Source organism: Rhinopithecus bieti, unplaced genomic scaffold (genome assembly GCF_001698545.2).
Source record: "Rhinopithecus bieti isolate Rb0 unplaced genomic scaffold, ASM169854v2 scaffold_8783, whole genome shotgun sequence".
Classification (NCBI taxonomy): domain Eukaryota; kingdom Metazoa; phylum Chordata; class Mammalia; order Primates; family Cercopithecidae; genus Rhinopithecus; species Rhinopithecus bieti.
Window position 1 is genome coordinate 1483618 of NW_016806197.1, and position 23621 is coordinate 1507238.

Sequence of the window (23621 nt, forward strand, 5' to 3'; positions counted from 1 at the left end):
CTTGGATCCAGAAGAACGTGGAAAGTTAGAGGAGGGGAAAACCCTTACTAGGATAAGGCAGACAGGAAGCAATGCTTGGAATCCATCTGGGGCGCCGGCCGCCCTGCCAAGATGGAGGAAGAGCCGGCTCGAGGTGTAGCAAGGGGGCTGGGAGGGAAGGGCTGGCTAAAGTGCCACGTGGAAGTGAGTGCCAAAGAGACTAGCAGAGCGTGGAAGTGAGTTCCAAAGAGACAGAATTCAGGACGCGAAGAGAAAGAGGCCGAGATAAACGACCCACTAGCGCTCCTTCTTGAGGGCGACACCGGCCAGGGGTGGAGTCGGATACGCCCCGCGGACTCCATGCACCCAATCAGCGACTAGCCGTCTCGGGTCGCGGGACACGCCCCCCGATTCAAAGGCCCTAGAAGCTCTTGCTCAGGACAGCCTCTGGAGCTCCGCGCCCATTAGCGCCTGCGCCGTCTCTAGGCCCCGCCCCCTCACCCCTCCAGCCCTGGATCTCCCACAGCTAACATGGCGGCCCCCTGTGTGTCCTACGGCGGAGCAGTTTCCTACCGGTTTCTTCTCTGGGGTAGGGGTAGCCTCGTCCGGAAGCAAAGCCTCTGGAAAACCGCGGCAGCTGAGTTGCAAACAAACGTCGGAGCCCAGGTAAGGCCTGGGAGGACTGGAAGCGGTTTATCTCTGCCGCGCGAGGATGTGGAGCCAGCGCGGACACCCCTCAGCGTCTCGTGCCTTCAAGCAGGGACCATAGGGTCTCAGATATTTAGCGAGATCTGAGGTTGGGGGTGGGGAGGTGGGTGTTGGCTTGCAGCAGCCGCTCTGGAGATTGTTACTTGTTTTTTTGCGGGTTGCAGCGAGGGGAATTTACCTGCAGGTGGAAGTGGAGCGACCTCTTCTTTCATTTGGCGGCTGCGCTAAAGCTCGGTGCCTAGGTCTGGTGTTGGGTCCAGTCCTACCCTGCCCTGCTGTCCAGAGAGGAGGAGGGTCGCGCCAGAGAAGAATGATGGGAATTGGATTCCTGCAAGGGCCTGGAAGACAATGAAGAAAGTCACGTTATGTAGAGGACAGTGACTTTTTAGAAGTGCCTTCAATCTGCGCAATTTCTGCCTTCTTAATTTTCCCGAATCTTTCTCTATGGAAAGATGCAGGCCAGAACTTGTACATTTCGTTTAATCCAGAGGGAAGTGGGGAGTCAATAGCTGGTAGGCTGATGATGACAATTTACTGACATGAGATCTCAGAGGAGGAAAAAGATTTGAGAGGGAAGAAACGAGTTTAGTTTGGGATTATGTTTTAGGCATCTGGGATTTTCAGTAGGTCTATAGATAGGCAAGTCTATAGCTCAGGAGAAGAACTGATTTCGAAGTGCCCTGTTATCTTGTAGATGGTAATTGAGGCCTTGTAAACAAATTAAATTACCTAGGGAGAGTGTACTGAGGAGTAGGCAGAGGGACAGGGCCCTGAAGGACAAATAAGAAATAGGAGGCCCCAAGAGATTGAGAATGAGGCACCAAACAAGCAGGGGAGAAACCAGCCAGTGTGGTATCCTGGAAAACAGGTGAATGTTTCAAGGAGGGAGAGTGATAACTAGTACCAATTATTGCAGGGAAGTCAAATACCACGCTTTAAAAACTATATTGAAAAAAAAACCATCTTTTATATGTTCTTCCTTTTATATTTTAACCTAGATCAACCAATCCATTCTATCTATTCATGTGGATATTTGTTTTTACTTTTTTTCTTATTGGAAAATGTGCTAGAAATTTTTATTTTTTCATGCATCTCTTTGAGTATATCTTTGCTGTGTACACATGATTATGAGAGGGACTGTGTCATACAGAGTATTTTTATTGTTGACATTTAATGTGTGTATTGGCTAACTTTCTGTCCCTCCCGGTATCCATTCTTCTATGCTTTTTCCATGTTCTTATAATCGTGTATAAACATACATGCACAGGTGTACTTTACAAAAAATGGGACCATATTTGATTGCATTTTACTTTTTTGCTTTTCTCTTCTACATATGCAGTATATTGTAAAGTAGAAATCCTTCAGCGTCCCCTATTATATTTTTAAAAGCATTTTTAACTGCTGCATACTATTCCATGATAAGAATATATCAAAGTTAATGTAACAATTGATGGACATTTGCTTTGTTTGTACTTTCTTTGCACCAATAAAGTTTCAGTAAACATCTGGTCTAGTTGTTAAGTACTGGTTTAGTAAGATGGATGAAGAATGATTTCTCCTTGTTACTTTAATTTTCATCTCCTTGACCAGTCTTGAAACAACCCCTTTCCCCCATATAGCAGATGTTTACTGAGCACTTTACATGAGCCAGGCACTGTGAAGTAAACAATTTCAAGTCGAACAATTACAAGACAGTATCCACCATTAGCACTCTTAAGGGATGGTCCTGAAATGGCTGAATCTCCAGATTCCTGAATACTACTACAGCATGTATTTTACCACATGAAGTACAGCTCAGCTATAACTGAAACACTTAGCTGACCCCCCTTTAGATTCTTATGATTGCATACATATACCTAAAGACGTTCATAAAGATTTTTTTTTATCCTGGCGCAGAGCTTATCTGTCTTAAATATTAACATTTTTTCACTTCTGCCTACAACATTAATACATAGATTTCTCTTGGTAACCCAAGAGAAGTTTTTTATTATTTTATAAAATAAGAAAATAATAAAATTTTAATCACTTAATGAGTGACAAAACACTATACCTGGTCTTTTGTTTGTTCAAAGTTTAATTTCCTTAATTAGAAAATCTCTTCAGAGGTTACAGCAAACTTGAAGGGTGTGGGAGAATAGAATAATAATAAAGTGCATTTCCTACAGAGTATTTTTGCATTTTGTTTATATATGTAAATGTATACTAGGTGGTGATATAAACAGTAGATATTACTGTGGGTCACGGTTTAAAAAGTTTGAGGCCGGGCGCGGTGGCTCAAGCCTGTAATCCCAGCACTTTGGGAGGCCGAGGCGGGTGGATCACGAGATCAGGAGATCAAGACCACAGTGAAACCCCGTCTCTACTAAAAATACAAAAAATTAGCTGGGCGTGGTGGCGGGCGCCTGTAGTCCCAGCTGCTCCGGAGGCTGAGGCAGGAGAATGGCGTGAACCCGGGAGGCAGAGCTTGCAGTGAGCCGAGATCGTGCCACTGCGCTCCAGCCTGGGCGACAGAGCTAGACTCCGTCTCAAAAGAAAAAAAATACAAAAAACTAGCCGGGCGAGGTGGCGGGCGCCTGTGGTTGTGTTGTTTTTTTTTCTGTTTGTGTTTGCGTGTGTGTGTTTGGTCCAGCTATGCGGGAGGCTGAGGGCAGGAGAATGGCGGGAACTGGGGAGCGGAGCTTGCATGAGCGAGTCTGGCCACTGCACTCCAGCCTGGGCGACAGAGCGAAGATCTTTTTTTTGTTTTTCTCGTAATTTAAATTAATTACTGATTCAATAAGGAAAAAGAAGCGAGTTTTGTTAAGCTATTCCTGGGTTCTCAGTTGAGACCTTCACTAGCAGACTACCTCTTGCATACCAGTCTTGTGATATGCATGTTTTGTGTTAATACCTCAGTACAATTGCAAATGTCTGAGTGTCCCAAATTTGGGGTGGAAGAGGCAGTCTTACTCATGAATGGCCAAACTTTTCAGATTATATATCCATGAATATCAGGGATCTACAGTGTATTGTGATATTTACAGAGATAAATACAGAAGAGCACAGAAATGATACGCCTGAGTCAGACTAGAGTTTTTGACCAGGTGGAGGATCGTCATGGGCAGCTTCCCCGAGGAAGCAAAGGAAAATAGCGTCTTTAGCAGCAATTAGAAGTTATATGAAAACAGAAAGCTATTCTATTCAAGGAAGACATAATAGGTGCACAAGGGTATAGAGATGTACTGAGTAATAGTGGGTTTTGTCAGCAACAATTGGTTATAGCATAGGGTTTTGGTGAGAGAATGGTGAGAGACAGGACTGGAAAGTTTGGCAGGAATCAGTATGGTCTGTTTTGCTATGCTTAGGTAGCTGACTTTTTTACCTGTCACAAACGCAAATAGTGTTAGCATTATTATGCGCAATTGACAGTTCCCTTCCATGCTGTACTACAAAGTTTACCCATGAATTCGTAAATCCTCTATCAATATGGCTAATATAGGAATGCTAATTTGACTTTCTATAATATTTATGATTTTTATAATAAGGAAAAGCAAAAGCAATTGCTATTTTGAGAAGTATTTCTACAAAACAATAGGATGCTTCTTAATTATTCTCTACCACTGAGCACTTTCCTGGTGCTTAAACATTTAGTTTTTGCCAAGCCCAGATTCCTTTGTTGATTTACACCGTCTGCCAGAGAAGTGATCAATGACATTAAATGGCTTGGTCCTTTATATTTTGGTTTCACTGTAAACACATTCCTGTCTCTGTCTAAAGTATCTGTTTTGTTTTGTTTTGTTTTTTCATCTCCCATGCTCCTGGAGATTATAATAACCTGTATTTATCACAGCTTTCTGTTGGTCTACTCTAGTAGGGGCTTCATAAATTTTTTTTGACAAATGGCTAAAAAACGCTTTGGAAAACAAATGGTATAATTGACTTGAATTTGTATCAGATGCTCTATACAGCTCTGTAAATTAGTTATGCCCCCGCCCCTGATAATTTTTGAATATATTTATTTTGAATCCCAGTTTATTAGCAACGGAAAAGAAAAGCCCTTTGGTAGGATAAGCTATTGCCTTTGAGATCTAATCCTGTCCTTGTAAGGATAGAATTGAGTGTGTTCTTCATTATTTTAATTACAAAAAATACCTCTACAATAAAATTTCCACTTTCCTTATTTGGCAATGTATAAGTTTCTTATTTAATAAGAGCTTGATAATAAATGCTACTGTCATTCCCACCTCTCTTTCCCTTATAAAACAAGATAAGTAAATTTTCTTGTACGTGCTTCGTTGTTGCAATTAGGATGATGAATGTATCAGTTATTTATTGCTGCATAACTAATTATCCTAAAACTTAGCAGCTTAACCAACAGACATTTGTTTTCTACAGTTTATGTGGGTCAGGGTTCTCCAGGCACACCTTGCTGGGTCATCTTGCTCAGGGTCTCTGGTAAGGCAACAGTCCAGGTATTGGCCGGGGCTGCAGTCATCTCAAGGCTCCACTGTGGGTGGGGAGAGTCTGCTTCTAGGCTCACTCAGTGTTGTCATTAGCAGGATTTAGATTCTTGCAGGCTGTCAGGCTGAAGGTCCCAGGTCCTTGCTGACTGTTGGCCAGAGCCCTCTCTCAGCTCCTGCCACATGTGCCTCTAGGGCAACTCAGCACATCTGGCTTCCCTCAGGCTGATGAAGAAAAGGTAAGCAAGAGAAAACAGCAGGTGGCAGATTTGCTGGGAGCCATCTTGGAAGCTGCCTACAACAGTGGAAAACCCACATATACTTCTTTTCTTGTTATCTCAGTGTCTCTCTCATGTATTTAGGTCTTTCCTCTACGGTTCTTATGTGCAGGCATATATGGGTGCCTATGTGTGTGCATGTGTGGGTACATCTGAACACCTGCTGTATCATTCTTTTTGTCAGATAGGATTATTAGCTTAAAGAAAACTGCATCTTTACTATGTTTTGTTTTCTTATTATGGCAACATTCTCATTTTAATATCACTCATTTCTTTACAATTATTTCTGTTAACACTTGATACAGAACCTGGTCTATAATAATTGCTCAAATTTGTTAAATGAACTGGTAAAGTAGTTTATTTTTAGAATTTTATTCTGCAAAACCAAGCATATAAAAAATAGAATAATATAATGAACTCCACAGATCCATCAACCAGCTTCAACAATTATTAGTATTTTCCCAGTCTTGTTTTTATTTCTCCCCTCCCACCCCCCAGAGTCATTTAATGTAAACCCCAAACATTCTGTTATTTTACTTATAGGTACTTGAATATGCACCTCTAACATAAAGATTAAAAAAAAAAAATAGATTCCTTGTCACCACCATATCTAACAGAATGAACAGTAGTTTTTTATCATCTGTTACCTATTTCATGTTCAAATTTCTCTGAATTGTCCCAACTATAAAAAGTTGGTTTATTTTAATTGGAGTTAAACAGGGTTTATGCGTTTTATTTGATTGATAAGTATATTAAGTGTCTTAATTTATAACAGGTTGTGGAATTAACAGAAATGGTAAATTTTGTTTAAGTAAGTGGATTTCCTTATTTACTTAACATAGTATCCATTTCCCCTTCATAGTAGCATCCCAGTTTCCCCAGGAGGAATTAGTTCTTTTTCACTGGTTATAGTTGAGAAGATCTGGCTATAGTCCGGAGTAATCTGGGGCACCTGACTCAAAGTAATCCTATCAGATGTTCCTCCTCCTGAGATCCTGAGCATACAGGCAGGACAGCTGGAATACCATTTTGTCTAAATGGACACATTCTGATTGAACCTGCATGGATAACTTTTAGTTGATAGAGATCCTTTGGACCCTGCCTGCTTTCTTTTCTTTTTTTTTTTCTTTTTTAAATTTTTATTTATTTTTATATTTTATTTTTTGGGACAGAGTCTCGCTCTGTCACCCAGGCTAGAGTGTGCAGTGGCGCTCTTTCGGCTCACTGCAACCTCCACCTCCCGGGTTCAAGTGATTCTCCTGCCTCAGCCTCCCAAGGAGCTGGGATTACAAGCGCCCGCCACCACACCTGGCTAATTTTTGTATTTTTAGTAGAGACAAGGTTTCACTGCGTTGGCCAGGCCGGTCTCAAACTCCTCAACTTGTGATCTCCTTGGCCTCCCGAAGTGCTGGGATTACAGGCGTGAGCCACTGCACCTGGCTGCAAATTGTTCTTAACAGTGGCAAAGCAAATTCCCTTCAAGAATTCTTGGTGTTTTTAGGTAAAGATATGTTTTTTTCACACTCTTAACCTCACCTTGTTTAATGGATTATATCAATGAATAATGGACTCCTTTGAATGTAAATATTTTTGTGTGAATTCATTGCTGGAATAATTCTGGACATTTAATAAACATATTCAATATCCAGCTACTGATGCTGTGATAACTTTGTAAATTTAATGTTATAAGTTTCCAGAGTGTCATACTCTTAAGCAATGTGTAGAAATGTCTTTGAAAAAGATCCTAAAGACTTTTTATGAAAAATAGCAAATTAGGGCCATTTTTTTTAAACCCTTTCTAAATGAACAACAGTGAAAATGTTTATATATATGTTTGAACCTCAATCATGTTAAAAGTGGGAAAGCCGCTACCTTATGTCACAAACTCTGGAGACTATAGACAGACGCAATTTTAAATCAAGTGAAAAACCAGGTCTTCAATAATCAACTCTTTTGCTTGAGAAGATGCTAAAATGTTGCAGGAGCAAAAGGAACAGTGTGGAAGAGACAGCTGAAGAAAATACAAAGGGATATTTACCTAACAAAATGGAAGAGTTATTTTACCACAGCTACTTCACACCGTCAAGGACATTTAAAAATCAGTTGAGTGAGGAAGAGCTCTATGAGATAGGATAAGACAAGAAGATGTGATTAAAAGAAACTGTTGAGGCGAGAATTTTGAGGATAGACCAATGATATAAAAAGCTAAAAATTCATAGTGGCTGCAGTAAGCAGAATTGACACTGCAGAAAGAGGGAAAAAACCATGGAGTCAAGATTTCAAAATCATACGGAATGCAGAAACAAGGGATAAGAAATAAGACTAAGAGAAGCTGATCTAAACTATGGAGAACAGAAGAACAGATAATTGCTGTGGCTGAAAAAGAGAGCTGAATAAGTCAGTCAGAATTCATTGGATATTTATTTTTGAAGTTGATAGGAGTACATTTACACATTTTATTCAGAGACACATGTATTGTCACTGGTAAAATGAGAGCAAGCTGTATATGGTCAAAATTGCCAGCTCAAAAGCCATAAAAAAGAAAACCCAATTTTTTTTTTTTCTATAGCAAAAGAAAGAAACTAGGAAGGAAGCATAAAAAATGTAAAGATTAAATAAGATGAATGACAAGACAGAATAGCTGTTAAACCCCATGTGACTTGGGTATTCTCATCTGCTAAAATCTCAGATTGGGTTAAAAACACAAAACCTAAAATAGTCTAAAACTTAAATGAAAAAGATGGGCAGTGATATTCCAGGGAAATGTAAATAGGAGGTAGAAAGGGTTGCAATATTATGACCCAACATAGTTGAAGAAAAAAAATATTACATAGGAGTAGAAAACTTTGTCATGCTGAACGGTACAATCTACCCTAAGATATGACTCTCTGGAACTAAATAGCACATTGAATATACCACTGAAACACAAAAGAAACCAACCATAGGGAAAGAAAATTGACAAAAGATTACAGACATTGTATGGATATAGATTCCTATCTGTTGGGAATTATTCTCCTGGCTCACTAGTAATGAGAATTTTCTCTTAGTATGAATGGATACTTAAAATTTTTTTCTCTAGTTTCTTTCTTTCTTTCTTTTTTTTTTTTTTTTTTTTTTTTTTTTTTTGGAGACAGAGTCTCCCTCTGTTGCCCAGGCTGGAGTGCAGTGGCATGATCTTGGCTCACTGCAACCTCTGCCTCCCGGGTTCAAGCAATTCTCCTGCCTCAGCTTCCTGGGTAGCTGGGATAACAGGCACCCACCACCACGCCCTGCTAATTTTTGTAATTTTTTGTAAGAGATGGGGTCTCATAATGTTGGCCAGGCTGGTCTCAAACTCCTGACCTCAAGTGATCCACCCACCTCGGCCTCCCAAAGTGCTAGAATTACAGGCATGAGCCACTGTATCTAGCCATCTCTAATTTCTTTCTTACAGTTTTTCTGTCTGTACTTTACAACCACTGCATCACAGTTCTTTGAATATGTGGTATTGCGTCTGTTAAACCTATCACCTTTTGGTCTCAGCAGACCGTCTTCTATTTCACAGAGAAAATAGTGGGCGTAAGACATAAGTAACCTTGCCTTTGTGCCTACCTTCCCTCACCTACAAACAATTTGTTTCATTACTAGTAGAAGACTGTTTTTTGTCCTAACACTAATGCTTGCCATTTTTTCTGCTTCTCTTTGAGTGTCAACCTCATGTCTCAGGTAAGGATTATTAACAGACCTGTACCTGAAGCTCACGTCTGTTCATGCTCACACCCACAAGGCCACCTGCCTCCTGGACATCTATCTTCCTGGGATGTCCATCAACATCTCACACACATTCTCAAATCTGAACGCATCACTTTCCTCCCTGATCTTGCTCCTCTTCTGGAATCCCTTCAGTGAGAGGAGTCATATGCTCCAGGAGGCACATTTCTCCTCCTGAGGGCTGTGGTTGGTGATTGGCAGGGAGTGTGGTTGTAGTGACCTGAAAGAAAGTCTTTGTGGGTTCACGTGTATTAGGATTGTTTTAGCTGTGAACAAAAACATTTTGTCATGTTATTTATAAAAACCAGCAATGTAATCATCCTTTTGGCAATGGAACATTTGGGAGAATTATCTCTACTATGTGATTGCTACTTTTTGGCCCCCTAATCACACCTTTGCGATGATTCTTGGGGTAGAAAGATAATTTCTCTTCACTTTGAATATGTGAAGCAACATTCTCCATTGCCTAAAGAAGACGTAGACTCATAAAGAACACATTTTAAAATCCCCTGGAAAACAGTAAAAACGTAAAATGGGAACCACTATGGTGGGGAGTTGGTGCTGGTGGCGCTGGCCTGTGGCGAGGGGAGCAGGGGTGTATAGACAGGCTGTGCCTGTAAAAGAAGGGACCATGCGTTAACCAGTTGTGGTCATGCTTTTACTCGTTGACGGCAACACTGTATCTTCACAAAGCATTGTAAGAAACGATAATGATTGGCTAGTAGTATGTTTTAGAAGGATGTGATCCCCTAAGTAAAAATAAGCTCAAGTTTCAGATAATTTTGAATTGCCCTTTTCTTACTCCTTAAAGAGTAAGAAGAAACTATATTTTTACTATCTTAATTCGGAAGAGTTTAAAAACATGTATTTTTTTCATTAATTGGGTATTGTTAGATTTCTCCTGTATTTTTTTCTTGTATTTTCTGGTGTAACTTTAGTGACAAGTTACTGTAGAGGCATCTGAATGTAGGATTCTCGGAAGGGAAGGGGATGGAGATAGGAGGAATGGTGCCGGTGAATGATGTCTGTCTGAGTGAGATTTATGTTTATGAAAAAGGAAGTGAGTGGATTGCTAAGATTGTGGTTTTAAAGCCTGAATATTGCTTTAAGCGTGTTTAGAATTGTTGGGGCCAGGATGAAGGTTGAGAACTATAGGTTTAAGATCTTAAGAAAAGCCAGGACCAGAAAGATCTGTTCTGGTTATTTCCAGCTACCGGATGCAGCTGAATGGCATTTGAAAACATTTTTCTCGTTCTTTAGCATCTTTGATTGAAGGTGAAATCTTAATGCCTTTGAGGGAAATTCCTGGTACCACAGCATAAAAGGACCAGCAGCAGCAAGTGTGATATAATTACTGATGCCTTTAAAAGATATGCGAGCCCTTATTTCTGCAGTTAACATGTTGAACCAAATTAATAATAATAAATCTTCTCAATGTTTAGTCAAGCAATTTTTTCTTTTTATCACTTTAATATAAGGATCATGGAATAAAGTCTTAAGCTAAGCCAAAAGATGGTTAAAGATGGGCCGGATTTTTACCCACAAGTAAGGTGAATACCCACAGTGTAAAGTGCTCTTCCCCAGGCCATGCCGTTTGCTCTCATGTTTTCTGCTTGCTGGTTTCTGGTGCATCGGTATTTGCCTTTTTAAGGGAGTAATCTTTTACTCTTTATCCCATGTGCCAAATATCAAAACTCACTGACATTGACCAATCATTATCAAAAGTGGATGTTTAAAATAGATCAGGAGGTAGCATACCATTTACAGGTATTTTTGGTTTTAATGTATTGAAATGCTAGTAGCTTAAACTACATTGTAAGCAAGCTTTTGAGCAGGGGACAGATTCTAACAACTTTTTTAGCAGACCTTTTAAACTTTTTTTGGACTCCTGTCACTTGAATACCATAATAAAAAAAGACAATTACTCGCATATATTATTTTATTTAAGGACAGTGGCCTAGAAGATCACAGTCTAATTTATTTTCTTTTCTTTCCATCTGTATTTTCTGTTAGATATTAAGGCTAAGACATACTGCAGTTGGAACAACAAAGAAAAATGTTCCCGCCTCAAAACGTCAAACTTACACAGAGGATTTTATTAAAAAGCAGATTGAAGAGTTCAACATAGGAAAGAGACATTTAGCCAACATGATGGGTGAAGATCCAGAGACTTTCACTCAAGAAGATATTGATGTAAGTACAGTTACTCTGTTGGAAAAGTAATTGCTGTAGAGTTTTAGATATTAAAAGCACTTTTCTTCATGAGCCCCTTAGCTCTGTGTTTTAATCAAGCTGTCAGAATAAAGAAAAATGCTGCTATCCATTGCAAGTTGGAGCCACAGTTTCAGAGACAAATGTGCAGGATTTACATAGTATGGTGAGTTTTAGGTGTTACCTAGAAATGAGTCTATAAATGCTCATACACTATTGGGAAATGTTTAACCTATTGTGTAGTCTTAGACTCAGCTTTCTTACAAAATGATAAAACAGATGATAATGAAAATAGAGTCAAATTTATATCAAGTCCCGTAAGTAAACCTTGGCCCAGTGTTTTTGTCAACTTAAATATGTATCTGAATTTTCAAAATGGGGGCATAGTCTAAGTGATTTGAAAATTAGGATCAGAATTCTATTCACTCTTGAATTATTATATTCCTGATAAAAGCAATAATTGTCGATAGTATTTTTGCTGGACATCCTAGAGTAGCTAGCAAAGGAAGTTGAATTTAACAACTTTGAATCTTGTCCTTATTTTTAAAAAGTAACATCTGATATCCCATGATGTTTTATATTTAACCGAAGAACAACATCTTTGTATAGATAATAACATTCTTATATGATTTTAATATTATTTTTAGTCATTTTGTGCACGTTAGTTTAATTTCAATCTTTTTGTATACCTTTCCTATTTATAAATGGTACTGAAGTATCACTTTCAGGCCCCAGAGCAACATTTTTTATTCAACCAGAAGGATTTCTTTCTTTTTTTTTTTTTTTTTTGGAGACGGAGTCTTGCTCTGTTGCCCAGGCTAGAGTGCAATGGCACAATCTTGGCTCACTGCAACCTTTGCCTCCCGGGTTCAAGCAATTCTCCTGCCTCAGCCTCCTGAGTAGCTGGGCTTACAGGCAAGTGCCACCACACCCAGCTAATTTTTGTATTTTTACTACATATGGGGTTTCAACATGTTGGTCAGGCTGGTCTTGAACTCCTGGCCTCTGGTGATCCACCCACCTCAGCCTCCCAAAGTGTTGGGATTACAGGCGTTAGCCACTGGGCCCGGTCCAGAAGGATTTCTTATTGCTCTTCTAGGTTAGGTGATTTGTAGTTAGGGATTTTGTAGCTGCTGTCCTCTTTTTGAATTTTGTGGTAATCTGGACAATATTGGAGGATATTGTCTATGAAGAGATGCTATTCTTCCGTTATGTATAAAATATGAGATGATAGATATTACTTTTTAAAAATTAGAACAAGGTTCAAAGTTCTTAAATTTAAGTTCCTTTGCTAGCTATCCTGGAGCATTTAGCAAAAAAAAAAAGTTATTGACTGTTATTTCGTTTATCAGGAATGTAATAATTGAAGAGTGCAACAGGAATAGAATTCAGGTCCTAATTTTCAAATCACCTAGAACATAGACTCTCTAGACTCTAGATTTGCCTACCCCAGACTTTCATATAAGTAGAATCATATAGTATTTGGTCTTTAGTAACTGGCTTCTTTCACTTAGCACAATGTTTTCATGTTTATCTACATTGTGGCGTGTATCAGTACTTCATTCCTTTTTAATACTGAATAGTTTTCGATTGTATGGATATACCACATTTTACAAATTCGGTCATCAGTTGATGGGCATTTGGGTTTCCATTTTTGCTTATGAATAATGCTACCATGAATGTGGATGCTGTAAAGTTCTTGTGCAGACATATGTTTTTGTTTCTCTTACATATATACCTTAGAAACCATTGCTAATCCAAGGTCATGAAAATTCACCCCTATATTTTCTTCTACTAGTTTTGTAGTTTTACCTCTTACATTTAGGTGTTTGATCCATTTTAAGGTTATTTTTGTGTGTGATATGAGGCAGGGGTCTAGCTTTGTTCTTTTACATGTGGACATTCATTTGTTCCAGCATCATTTGTTCCAGACTATTTTTTCCCGTTGAATTATTTTGTCACTCATATTGAATATCAGTGTAACTATAAGGGTTTATTTCTGGACCCTATTTTATTCCATTGATCTATACATTTATCCTTATGCCAGTACCACTTTGTCTTGATTACTGTAGCTTTATAGTAAGTTTTGAAATTGGGAAGTGTAAGTACTCTTCTTTCCTTCTTGCTTTTCAAGATTATTTTGGTTGTTCTTTGCTCCTTGAATTTTCATATGAAATTTTAGGATCAGCTTGTCAGTTCCTGCAAGGAGCCACCTAAGATTTGGATAGGGATTGTACTGAATCTCTAGGTTGATTTTGAGAGTATTCCCATCTTTATGTTAATTAAGTCTTCTGATCTCTGAACATGGAGTGTCCTTCTATAGATACAGATCCTCTTTAATTTCTCAGTGGTGTTTTGTAGTTTTCAGAGTCTAAATTTGGCACTTTTTTGTTAAATTTATTCCTAAGTATTAATGCCTTAGAAACTTCTCTATTGTAAATAGAATTGTTCTCTTTTATAATATTTTGGGTTTCTTATTGCAACTGAATAGAGTTGATTTTGTTTATTTTTGATTTTGAATCTACATCCTTGCTGAATGTACTAATTCTCATAGTTCTTAGTGAATTCCTTGGGATTTTCTAAATACAGGATATAGCAAGATAGCCCATATATAGAAGGATGTAGCAGGATATCCCATATATTTATGAATCCCAAAGAATCCACTAAAAACTACGAGAATTAGTAGGATATTTCACCTGCAAATGGAAATAGTTTTACTTCATTTTCCTAATCTGGATACCTCTATTTAGTTTTACTTCATTTTTCCTTATCTGGATACCTCTATTTCTTTTTCTTACCTAATTGCCTTGGCTTAGAACCTCTAACAATGTTGAGTAGAAATGGCAAGAGTGGGCGTCCTAATTTTGTTCCTCATCTTGGGGGAAAGCATTCAGTCATTCACCATTAAATATGATGTTGGCTGTGGGTTTTTCATGGATGCTCTATCAGATTCAGTAAGTTTTTTTCCATACCTAGTTTGTTGAACTTTTTTGTTGTTGTGGTTAGTGTTTTTGTCACGAAATGGTATTGGATATTGTCAGATTCTCTTCCATTTTGATGATTTGGTTTTGTCTTTTGTTCTGTTGGTATGATGTATCACACAAATTGATTTTTGTATGTTGAATCAAACTTGTGTTCGTGAAATAAATCCCACTGCTTCGGTGCATATACTCTTTTTTGTGTGTTTCTGGATTTGGTTTGCTAGCATTTTCTTGAGGTTTTTTGTGTCTAATTGACATTGGTCTGTAGTTTTCTTAAAGTGTTTGTCTAGTTTTGATATCGGTAATACTGGCCTCATCGAATGAGTTGTGAAGTGTTCTCTCCTCTTCTATTTTTGGAAGTTTGTCAAGAATTTGTATTGATTCTTCTTGAAGTATTTGGTTGAATTCCCCAGTGAAGCTGTCTGGGCCTGGGCTTTTCTTTGTGCGTTGTTGTTGTTGTTGGGTTTTTTTAACTGCTTGCTTTTTAAAATGGTCCTACCTCTCTCTCTGTGGTTTGTGTGTCCCTGAGTAACTGTTCTCAGCAGTAGGATTTCATTACCCAACTGAGTTTACCGCTAACATGTTTTTGAGCAACTCTTAACTACCTTTTTGGTTTGTCTGTTTGTTTGATTGATAAAGGCAAGGTCTTGCTATTTTGTTGACAGCCTGGTTTGGAACTCTTGGCATCAAGTCATCCTCTGACCTTGGCCTCCCAAAGTGCTGGGAGATTAAAGGCTTGAGCCACCATACCCAGCCACACTTAACTACCTTTTTGGATGTACATTGGGCATATGTAGCTTATTGAAAACAGAATCATTCAACAATTTTGTAATTTTGTCTGAGGGGATAAGTATTTTCACAGTGTAAGTATTAAACATGAATTTTGTTGTTTGGAGTAGTTTGTTCATTGCTTAGATGTTTACCCAGAATATTAGTTTGGGATGTTAATATTATTTTCATGAGGACTTAATTTATATAGAGTAGCCATGGTCTATAATTTAATTCAAGTACATAGTTAAAAGTCTAGGCTCACTATAATTTTCACATAGACAAATTAGGCACCATTGTATTCAGGTTAAGCTATTAGTTATATAGTTTAGAAACTAGTTTTTTCACACTAGTTACCCAATTACTAAATGATTGTGAAGACCATTTTTTAATTGCATTTGAGCAAAACATTTAAGATTTAAAACAATTATTTCATATATTAAAATATGTTTTAAAAATTTTGGCCGGGCGCAGTGGCTCAAGCCTGTAATCCCAGCACTTTGGGAGGCCGAGACGGGCGGATCACGAGGTCAGGAGATCGAGACCATCCTGGCTAACACAGTGAAACCCCGTCTCTACTAAAAAATACAAAATCTAGCCGGGCGAGGTGGTGGGCGCCTGTAGTCCCAGCTACTCGGGAGGCTGAGGCAGGAGAATGGCGTAAACTCGGGAGGCGGAGTTTGCAGTGAGCTGAGATCTGGCCACTGCACTCCAGCCTGGGTGACAGAGCGAGACTCCGTCTCAAAAAAAAAAAAATTTTTTTGTTTAAGTATTTACAAAAGATGAAAACCGGTGATTCCATCTAGAGTACATTTTTAATAGAGAAATCTAAAAGGATCCTATAGCTTAGTGAATACATTATCATTCAATCAGGTAGAAACAAATTTTAAACAATGTATTTAGTTCCGGTTCTCAAAATATAGAATTATTTTCAGAGTCTAAATTTGGCACTTTTTTGTGATAGAGAAGAGATATTTAACATCACTATGTAAAGATAAGTGGTGGCAGCTATTCTATACTTTTAAAACTGTGCGTGTGTATATATGGTAAAAGCAACTTGATGTCATCTTGTGTGATTGTGTTAACCGAATATTATAAAAATCTACCTTTAGATTTAGCCAATTAAGTAATCAAATCATGAATTAATAGGAAAAAACATCCAATTGCTTCTTTAAAATATATAGACTTCTAAAATGAAGTTGAATTTCTTGTGAGGATTGTAAATGCAGAACATATAGAAAGCTTTGTTAGATTGATTTTTTTGTCTTTTTATTAAAAATTCACTGTAGTTGAAATGATCTTGTAGAAAAATACAGGACCTGGGATTAGGAGATTCCTTGCAATGTCACTAACTAGTGTCATTGAGCAAGTCAGCGCTCTCTGTCACTTGATTTTCTTATCTCTAAAATAATAATACCAACTTGCCTACCTCAGAATATATCTAAAAGGCATGAGATTAATGCAATGTGTTATTATTCCTGTTACTATTAACAGTAATAAATACCATCTGCCATAACTGGAATCATTCCCTAGTTCTCTGCTTTGTCGCACAAGTCTTCCATGCCACCTGAGAATGAGTGCTGGGGAGAATCATCTGAAACACTGTTGGGTACATTGATTTATCACTGATTGACTAAAGGGGAGATTGCTTTATCTCCTGTAGGTTGACATTGTCTCACCTAGCTTGGTATCTAAAAAGCCCTTATGGAAGTTAGCGTTAACCATTTTCCTTGACACCAGTGACATAATTTTGCTGTGCTAGACTTTGCTGCAGGTGATTGATCGGCTTCACTGACTCTTGTGGCATTTTATTAAACGTAGTGCACCCCTTTTGGTATTGCATTTTATTAAATTTAGTGGACCCCCTCCACCTTTGTGGCACCTGAGTAGATGTAAAAGCAAAAGAGGACAGTGACAACCGTTACCAAAGAATTAAAATTAAATACTCATATGGTTTTCTGTTTTCATTTATGTTTTTTAAGCTGTTGTTTTTATAAGTGGCTTAGCAGTGTATATCAACTGAAAGAGACACTATGGCTGATGAGTCAGCATTTCCAGGCTGCAACAACGGGTTATTTCTGAAAACAAAATAATTTATCTAAAATCAAGAAAATATTCTAAGCTTCCATTGCAATTGTTGTTATATATTTAGAAGTTATAATGCTTTTAAAATATTTGGCTTTTAACATATTAATTAAGACTAAGTGCAGTAACTTTTCTCTAATTATTTAGTTTGATCAGGAAATTAGATATTCCACAAAAGTGAATTTTCCAGATAAGGGAAACCTATTTTTAAGTGTTATTTGTAATGAAAATTACTACCATATACTAAAACCTTCTATGTTATGTGTGAAATGCCATCTGGGAGCCTGATATACATTGCCACATTTTATCTTTGTAAAAACCTTATGGGGCAGGTATCTTTTTTTTTTTTTTTTTTTTTTTTTTTTTTTTTTTTTTTTGGCCAATACTAAGGCTGTACAAGGTCTTTCTGTATCCAAAGACGGTTCTTTCTACACTTTCAGATTAATTTTTTAAGTAACATTTTCTAAAATAAATTTCAGTCTCCCCAACCTTATTTAGTAGAATATAGTTAGTATAATTTAATCTTACAGTGCTTTAGGATTTTCCTTTTTAGTATGGCTGTTAGCCCCTGACTGTGGCTCGTAGAGCATGACTGTTCCTGCGATGAATGGCCCGGCTATACTGTATTACTGATTCTTGTCATCTCCCTTGCTGTCAAGATGTCTTATGTCAAAGTGTCTGCCTCTAGCCACCCTCACCTGTCTTCCAACCTTCTGGCATAACTAAACTTGTTAAGTGTGTGAATTAAAACTAAAAGCCTTTGGACTCTGAATGAGGACCTATGTGCCCTCCTAGTAAGTAAATCCATGAATTTATGTCAACTATTGCAGTTCTTTATAGGTCGTTTTCATTGATTTCTAGTTTTACAACTTTACTTCAGAGGGTTAAGTTTGAATAGAAATCTGGCCTCACCGAATACAGCATATATAATTTATGTGTGAAAATTACACCTAGCTAATCTAATATGCTAATGCTTCCTTAATAAGGTTTATTAAAGAGTACAGTGTGAGTTGGTAAAAAGGACTATGACGGATAAAACTTTTGAATAAAAATAATTCTGCTTGTCACTGGTGGTACTTATTTTAAAGTTTTATCACTTAGAAGATTTATCATTATTAAGCCTACAGGATTCTATATATTTCGGAATTTTTTTTTTCCAGGATTACTTAGCTTAAATTGGTGCTCAATCTGTTTATTAAATTTACAAGAAAACATTATTTTATTGGTGAAAAGTAAATTGCTATAACTAAAAGGAATTAGTCATTGGCAGGTATAGAATTTCATTTCAAAGTAGTTTAATTTTGCCCAGTTTCTTAAATTATATTGAAACAAAATAAACTACCTGTTGTTCTTACTCACTGAACCATGATGGTGCCACTGATAACCTTGGAAGATCTAACAGGAGGAAAAACAGGTAGCCTCTAACAAAATTAGTAGTGTGTATGGTGTTATCCTGAAAGTACTTTAAATGCAGACTAAATATTTAGTAAATAGACCTTAATGCTGTTATCCTCAACTCCTGTTTCATAAATCTTTCACAGGTTACTGCCAAATGTTGATCAGTGTGTAAAAATTATTTTTGGCTGTAAGAGTGTACATAACTGTTAGGAGGAATCTGTCAGACGGAAACTTGAGCTGAGTGAGTCTTGTTTTTTAGTGTAAAGAAAATTTGGTGTGTATGGAAACTGAAGAACTAAGCCCATGAGTGAGTAACAGAGGCAGCAGAAACAGTTTTCCTTACTGACCCCAAAACTAAAGAACAACTAGGTGAGGAGGGCAGCAACTGCCAATCTAACTTTATAGACCTTGTAACACCTCCTTGTGCTAGAGTGGACGTGGGGTAACAGTGATTGCTAACCTGTTTAGTGAAGTTTCTTAATCCTGTCATGTGCACCATCAAAAATTCTTTTACTCAAAATCATACTGTAAACACCAAAAAGTTGAGGACCACTGATATTTGCATTTTCCTTTTCCAATGAAGCATGTAGTTGTTATAAAGTTTAGTTTGGAGACCTTTCAGTTATATTAAATATTATGAATACAGACTTGCACTTGCATTTACTAATGTCTTTATTTGGGAATTAAAAGTTAAGTTCTACATTACTATACAATTTCAGGAAAAATGCCAGCAGATTGATATATAGCACTGCTGAAGTCTACCAATTACTTTTTAATTGGTATTATAGACCTCATTCTGAAACCAGAATGTTTTATTCTCCTAAGTGTGAATATGCTATATGAAGTTTCTCTAATTGATTTGCTGTGCCCATTCCATTTGATGTATCATTTTTCACAATATTTCATAATTTGTGCTCACTTCTAATGAACAGAGTCGTTAGGACAGGCATGTCTAAGTACAACTGACAGCTAACATTAGGTGCCAGATGCAGTTTATAAAGCTATGTAGAACTGTAGAGAACAGTTTAAATAAATTAGCACCTGTACATTAGTCTCACTTGCTGGTAATTTATAAGCGAATCAGTAGAGATGACATTTAGGTAAGTCATTGATCAAGTTAACAGCTGCAAACCCACTGCCCAGCTGGGATGCCTAATTAATAGAGATTGCATTCCTGACCCAGTGCTTCTGGGTTGAGTCTGCAATCCTTTTATACTTTGACTTAAGCCTAAGAATATACTCAAATACTTTGCTTTCATTTTAGGGAACTGTTGAATATCAGTATTCTAGTTAAAACCTACAAATGGAAGAAATGTGTTCACTAATGAGGATTATCTTACTCCATTTCTTATTTGGATTAAATTTTTAAAATTTACATTCTTACCTTTTCTTTCTTTTCTCTCAGCACTTTTTTGTTTTGGATTCACATTAAGTATAGATGACATGCTGTAGTTCAATGGCCATTACTACCAGCTTTGTTGTAGAAATCCCCTATTTGGAGACTACTTGGTTGTTAATATTCTGTCTTGTAACAATAGATATGTTTGTTAATTTGGATCAATAACAATACAATACAGACTTTAACCTTGTAACCATTTAATGAAGTTTAAAAAACCTTGCTGAAATACATCTCAGTAACGTTAGTACAGTGCTGAGTTGCACGATTAAAATTAATTGACAGTAAATAAAATGAAATTGATAGTAAACAAAATGAAAATTTACTTCCTCAGTTGCACCAACCGCATGACACTGGGCATAGTATCCACATAGGCTACTGGCTATCATTTTGGACAGCACAGGTTACAGAGTATTTCCATTATCAGAGGAAGTTCTGCTGGACATGTTAGGATTGCTCCTTCATTTCTTCCCACATAAGAATTTGTAATTTTTGCCTTGTGTTGCTTACAGGAAAGAGAATACTTGGAAGTATAAGTAATATTGGTTTACAGTTTCCATTTTGTCTTTCATTGAAACAGTTAAAACACCTGAAAATTGGCTTTGAAAACAGTTCAAAAATACTACAAAAGAGAAAAAAGAAATTTAGAAGTATAGAACATGGTTGCTTTTATCTGAATAAAACAGCAATGGGCAAGGTGCCATGGCACATGCTGTAGTCTCAGCTTCTTGGGAGTCTGAGGCAGGAGGATTTCTTGAGCCCAGGAGTCAAGGCTGTAGTGCGCCATGATCTCTTCTGTGAATAGCCACTGCTCTTCTGGTCAACATAGTAAGACCCAATCTCTCAAAAACAAACAAAACTTTATTAAAACAGTCACAAATTACAGAAGAACAAAAGGTTTATATGACTTTTATATGTATATACATACATATTTATGTATTAATATGTATATTGCATGGATTTGGGAACCAGAATTGAGAAACATCAAAACACCCTAGTCTAATAGCAACAGCAGTCAATACTAATTTGTGTACTTTTTCTTATGAAAAATTTCATTCATACAGAAAAGAGAAATTCTATAATGCGTACCCATATGACTGTCACCTGGATTAACTTCTTAACATTTTGCTGTATTTGCTTCAACTTTATGTTTTTTGGCTGCACTATTTTATTTTAAAGTAAAATACAATTACAAACATTGTGATCCTTCTCTCCTAAATATATCTTCAAAAAATTAGGACATTTGCCTATATAACCACAATATCACTATCACATCTAAGAAAATTAATCTGAATATAGTCTGTAGCAGGAGGTGGAAAATTTTGTCTATGAGTTTGTGTTTACATTTCCCTAGTTGTCTATAAAAGAGTTTTTATAGTTGGTTCTCTCAAGCGCCCTGCAATCCATTTGGTTGTTGATTTATTCTTTGAGTATCTGTTATGTTCTAATTCTGGAGTGAGAAATTATTGACTAAGACAAGGTCTTTTGCCTTCAAAAACACACCTACAGACATGACCAAGGTAAAATCAAAGATTTGGTAACAGCGCATGGGAGAAAAAAGAACTGGTAGAAAGCAAAATAAGTTATTTGAGGAACAGTTTTGGATGTGCTGTTTGGATATGTAAATGGAAAAATCCCTAAGGAAGTTGACAAATAGTTTAGAACTACAGAAATAGATTTGGTCTCTCTCCCTACATCAATTTGCTTGAAAGGAAGAGAATCAAAGATGGAACTCTGAGGAAACAGCACTTAAGGGATGAGCAGAGGTGTGTTTAGGAGGGATCAAGAGGAAACTTGCAGAGAGGTCGGAGGGGAATGTGGCTGCAAGAAGGAAGGGAGCCAGCAGCCTTATGCGGATGAGACCTGAAAGTAGGTCACAGGATTTGAAAAAAGGCCTCAGTGACCCCTGACAAAGTAATTGCAGGACCAGAATTATGGTTAGGCCAGATTTAAATCTGGGGAAGAAAGCCGTGGGTACTTAGGGGAGTGGGTGGTTGCTTCTCAGCACAGGAATGTGAGTGAGAATTGAGTTGTTTATGGGCCTGGATGCCACCAGGAGCACAGTCTTGTTTAGATGGGTGCTTCACATGATCCTTGAGGTTGTTCACAAATGTGGCATCATTGGTATGGAAGGGAGAAAGGTGGGCCTCACCCCTTTGTGAGTGCTGTGAGCAATGTGGAAGCTGAAGGCAGTGACAAGGATGGGGAGGGAATGGAATGGCCAGATGGTGTGGAGCTTGAAAGAGGCTCGTTCTCTGTTTGACTGAGGTGGCACCAAGAGGAGTAATGGAGAGCCCAGTGGAATAGGGAGGACTTCCAGATAAGGCTGCATTTGATCTATGATCTTGAAAGATCTTGAAAGACAAACAGCGATGTGTTAAGTGGAGAAGAACAACAGCACTATTCCAGGCAGACGGAACAATTTGCAAAGGCATTTGTTTAGAAAGCAATAAATGACTGGATGACTGGTAAAAAGAGACAGATGCAAAGTATCACTGAAAAGAGTAGATGACCACTCTCCTTTGTACCCTCTGTGTAACCTGTAAGTATTTCTCTCATAGGTCCTGTGTGTATTATTTTATCATGCCGTTTTGTTTTATGTGTACTATTACAGCAGCCCCTGTGTTTGAGATTATGTATGCATCTGTCTCCACTGGTAGAATGAGGTCAGGAGCCATATCTTAATATGTATCTTTCTAAACTAGCAGAGTGCCTAGAACTCAGGTGGGATAAATATTTGTTGAGTAAAATTTATTTAGGTAAATAATCTATTTCTTTAAGCACATTTGGCTTTTTCTCCTGATTTTACTACTAAATAGCTGGATGTCCTTGATGTCAGTGAAAAAGCCAATCTGTTATCTGAGAGAAGATTGGTTCCCTGGTATGAACAAAGGAGAGTATGTTATGAAATTAAATTTCAGAAGGTTCAGGTTCTGGCTTTGCCATTTGTTTCAGTGTAAGCTACTTAACTGCTACTTCTTGGTCTGTAAAATAGAACTCACGAATGCATGCTATTTTATGTCATAAAGTAATATGGGAAATAATGTGTTTTACATAAACTGAACATTTTTGTATAGTTAATTAATATGTATTGAATGACTACTGTGTTGTATTTTTATAAATACCTTTTTAAATCCTCACAACAACTAGATAAAGTTGATATCCTCGCACATCAGAATCACTGAGAGTGGTAGTATTTGAAAAGTCTTATTATAGTTATAATAAGACACAATGAAGATTATGTTATTACTTACACTTTCATCATGTTTTCATGTTCACCACTTCTTTTCTTTTGAACTCTGTAGTGTTTAGTGAAAGTAAAGATTTTCCTGTTTTATAGCACATAATACTCTGGCTAAAACATATCTGTAAGGCTGTTCAACTCAGTACTAACACTCAAGATTCTCTTGTTGTATGTATTTGCTGTTTATCTCAAAAGGATATTCATCTACTTGTGTTTTAACAACTTTGTGGTAACTGAACGTTAAGCAGACACAGAAAGCAACACAATTTTTTTTTCATAATAGCCAGGTAGTCCTTTGTTTGCTTCAGAATTTGTGAAAGAAAGAAAGAAAGAAAGAAGGAAGGAAGGAAGGAAGGAAGGAAGGGGAAGGGGAAGGGGAAGGGG

At 37.5% G+C, this 23621-nt stretch overlaps 1 protein-coding gene across 1 annotated transcript in view; it reads left to right on the top strand.

Moving 5' to 3' along the window:
• Positions 1–404: 404 nt before the first annotated feature.
• The window catches only part of MRPS9 (mitochondrial ribosomal protein S9), a 61064-nt gene continuing 37847 nt past the window's right edge, over positions 405–23621 (top strand). Inside the window, exons 1-2 of the mRNA XM_017875029.1 lie at positions 405–645; positions 11168–11347. Coding sequence (XP_017730518.1) covers positions 511–645; positions 11168–11347 — 315 coding nt within the window. The 5' untranslated portion in view covers positions 405–510. The remainder of the gene's footprint in view (positions 646–11167; positions 11348–23621) is intronic.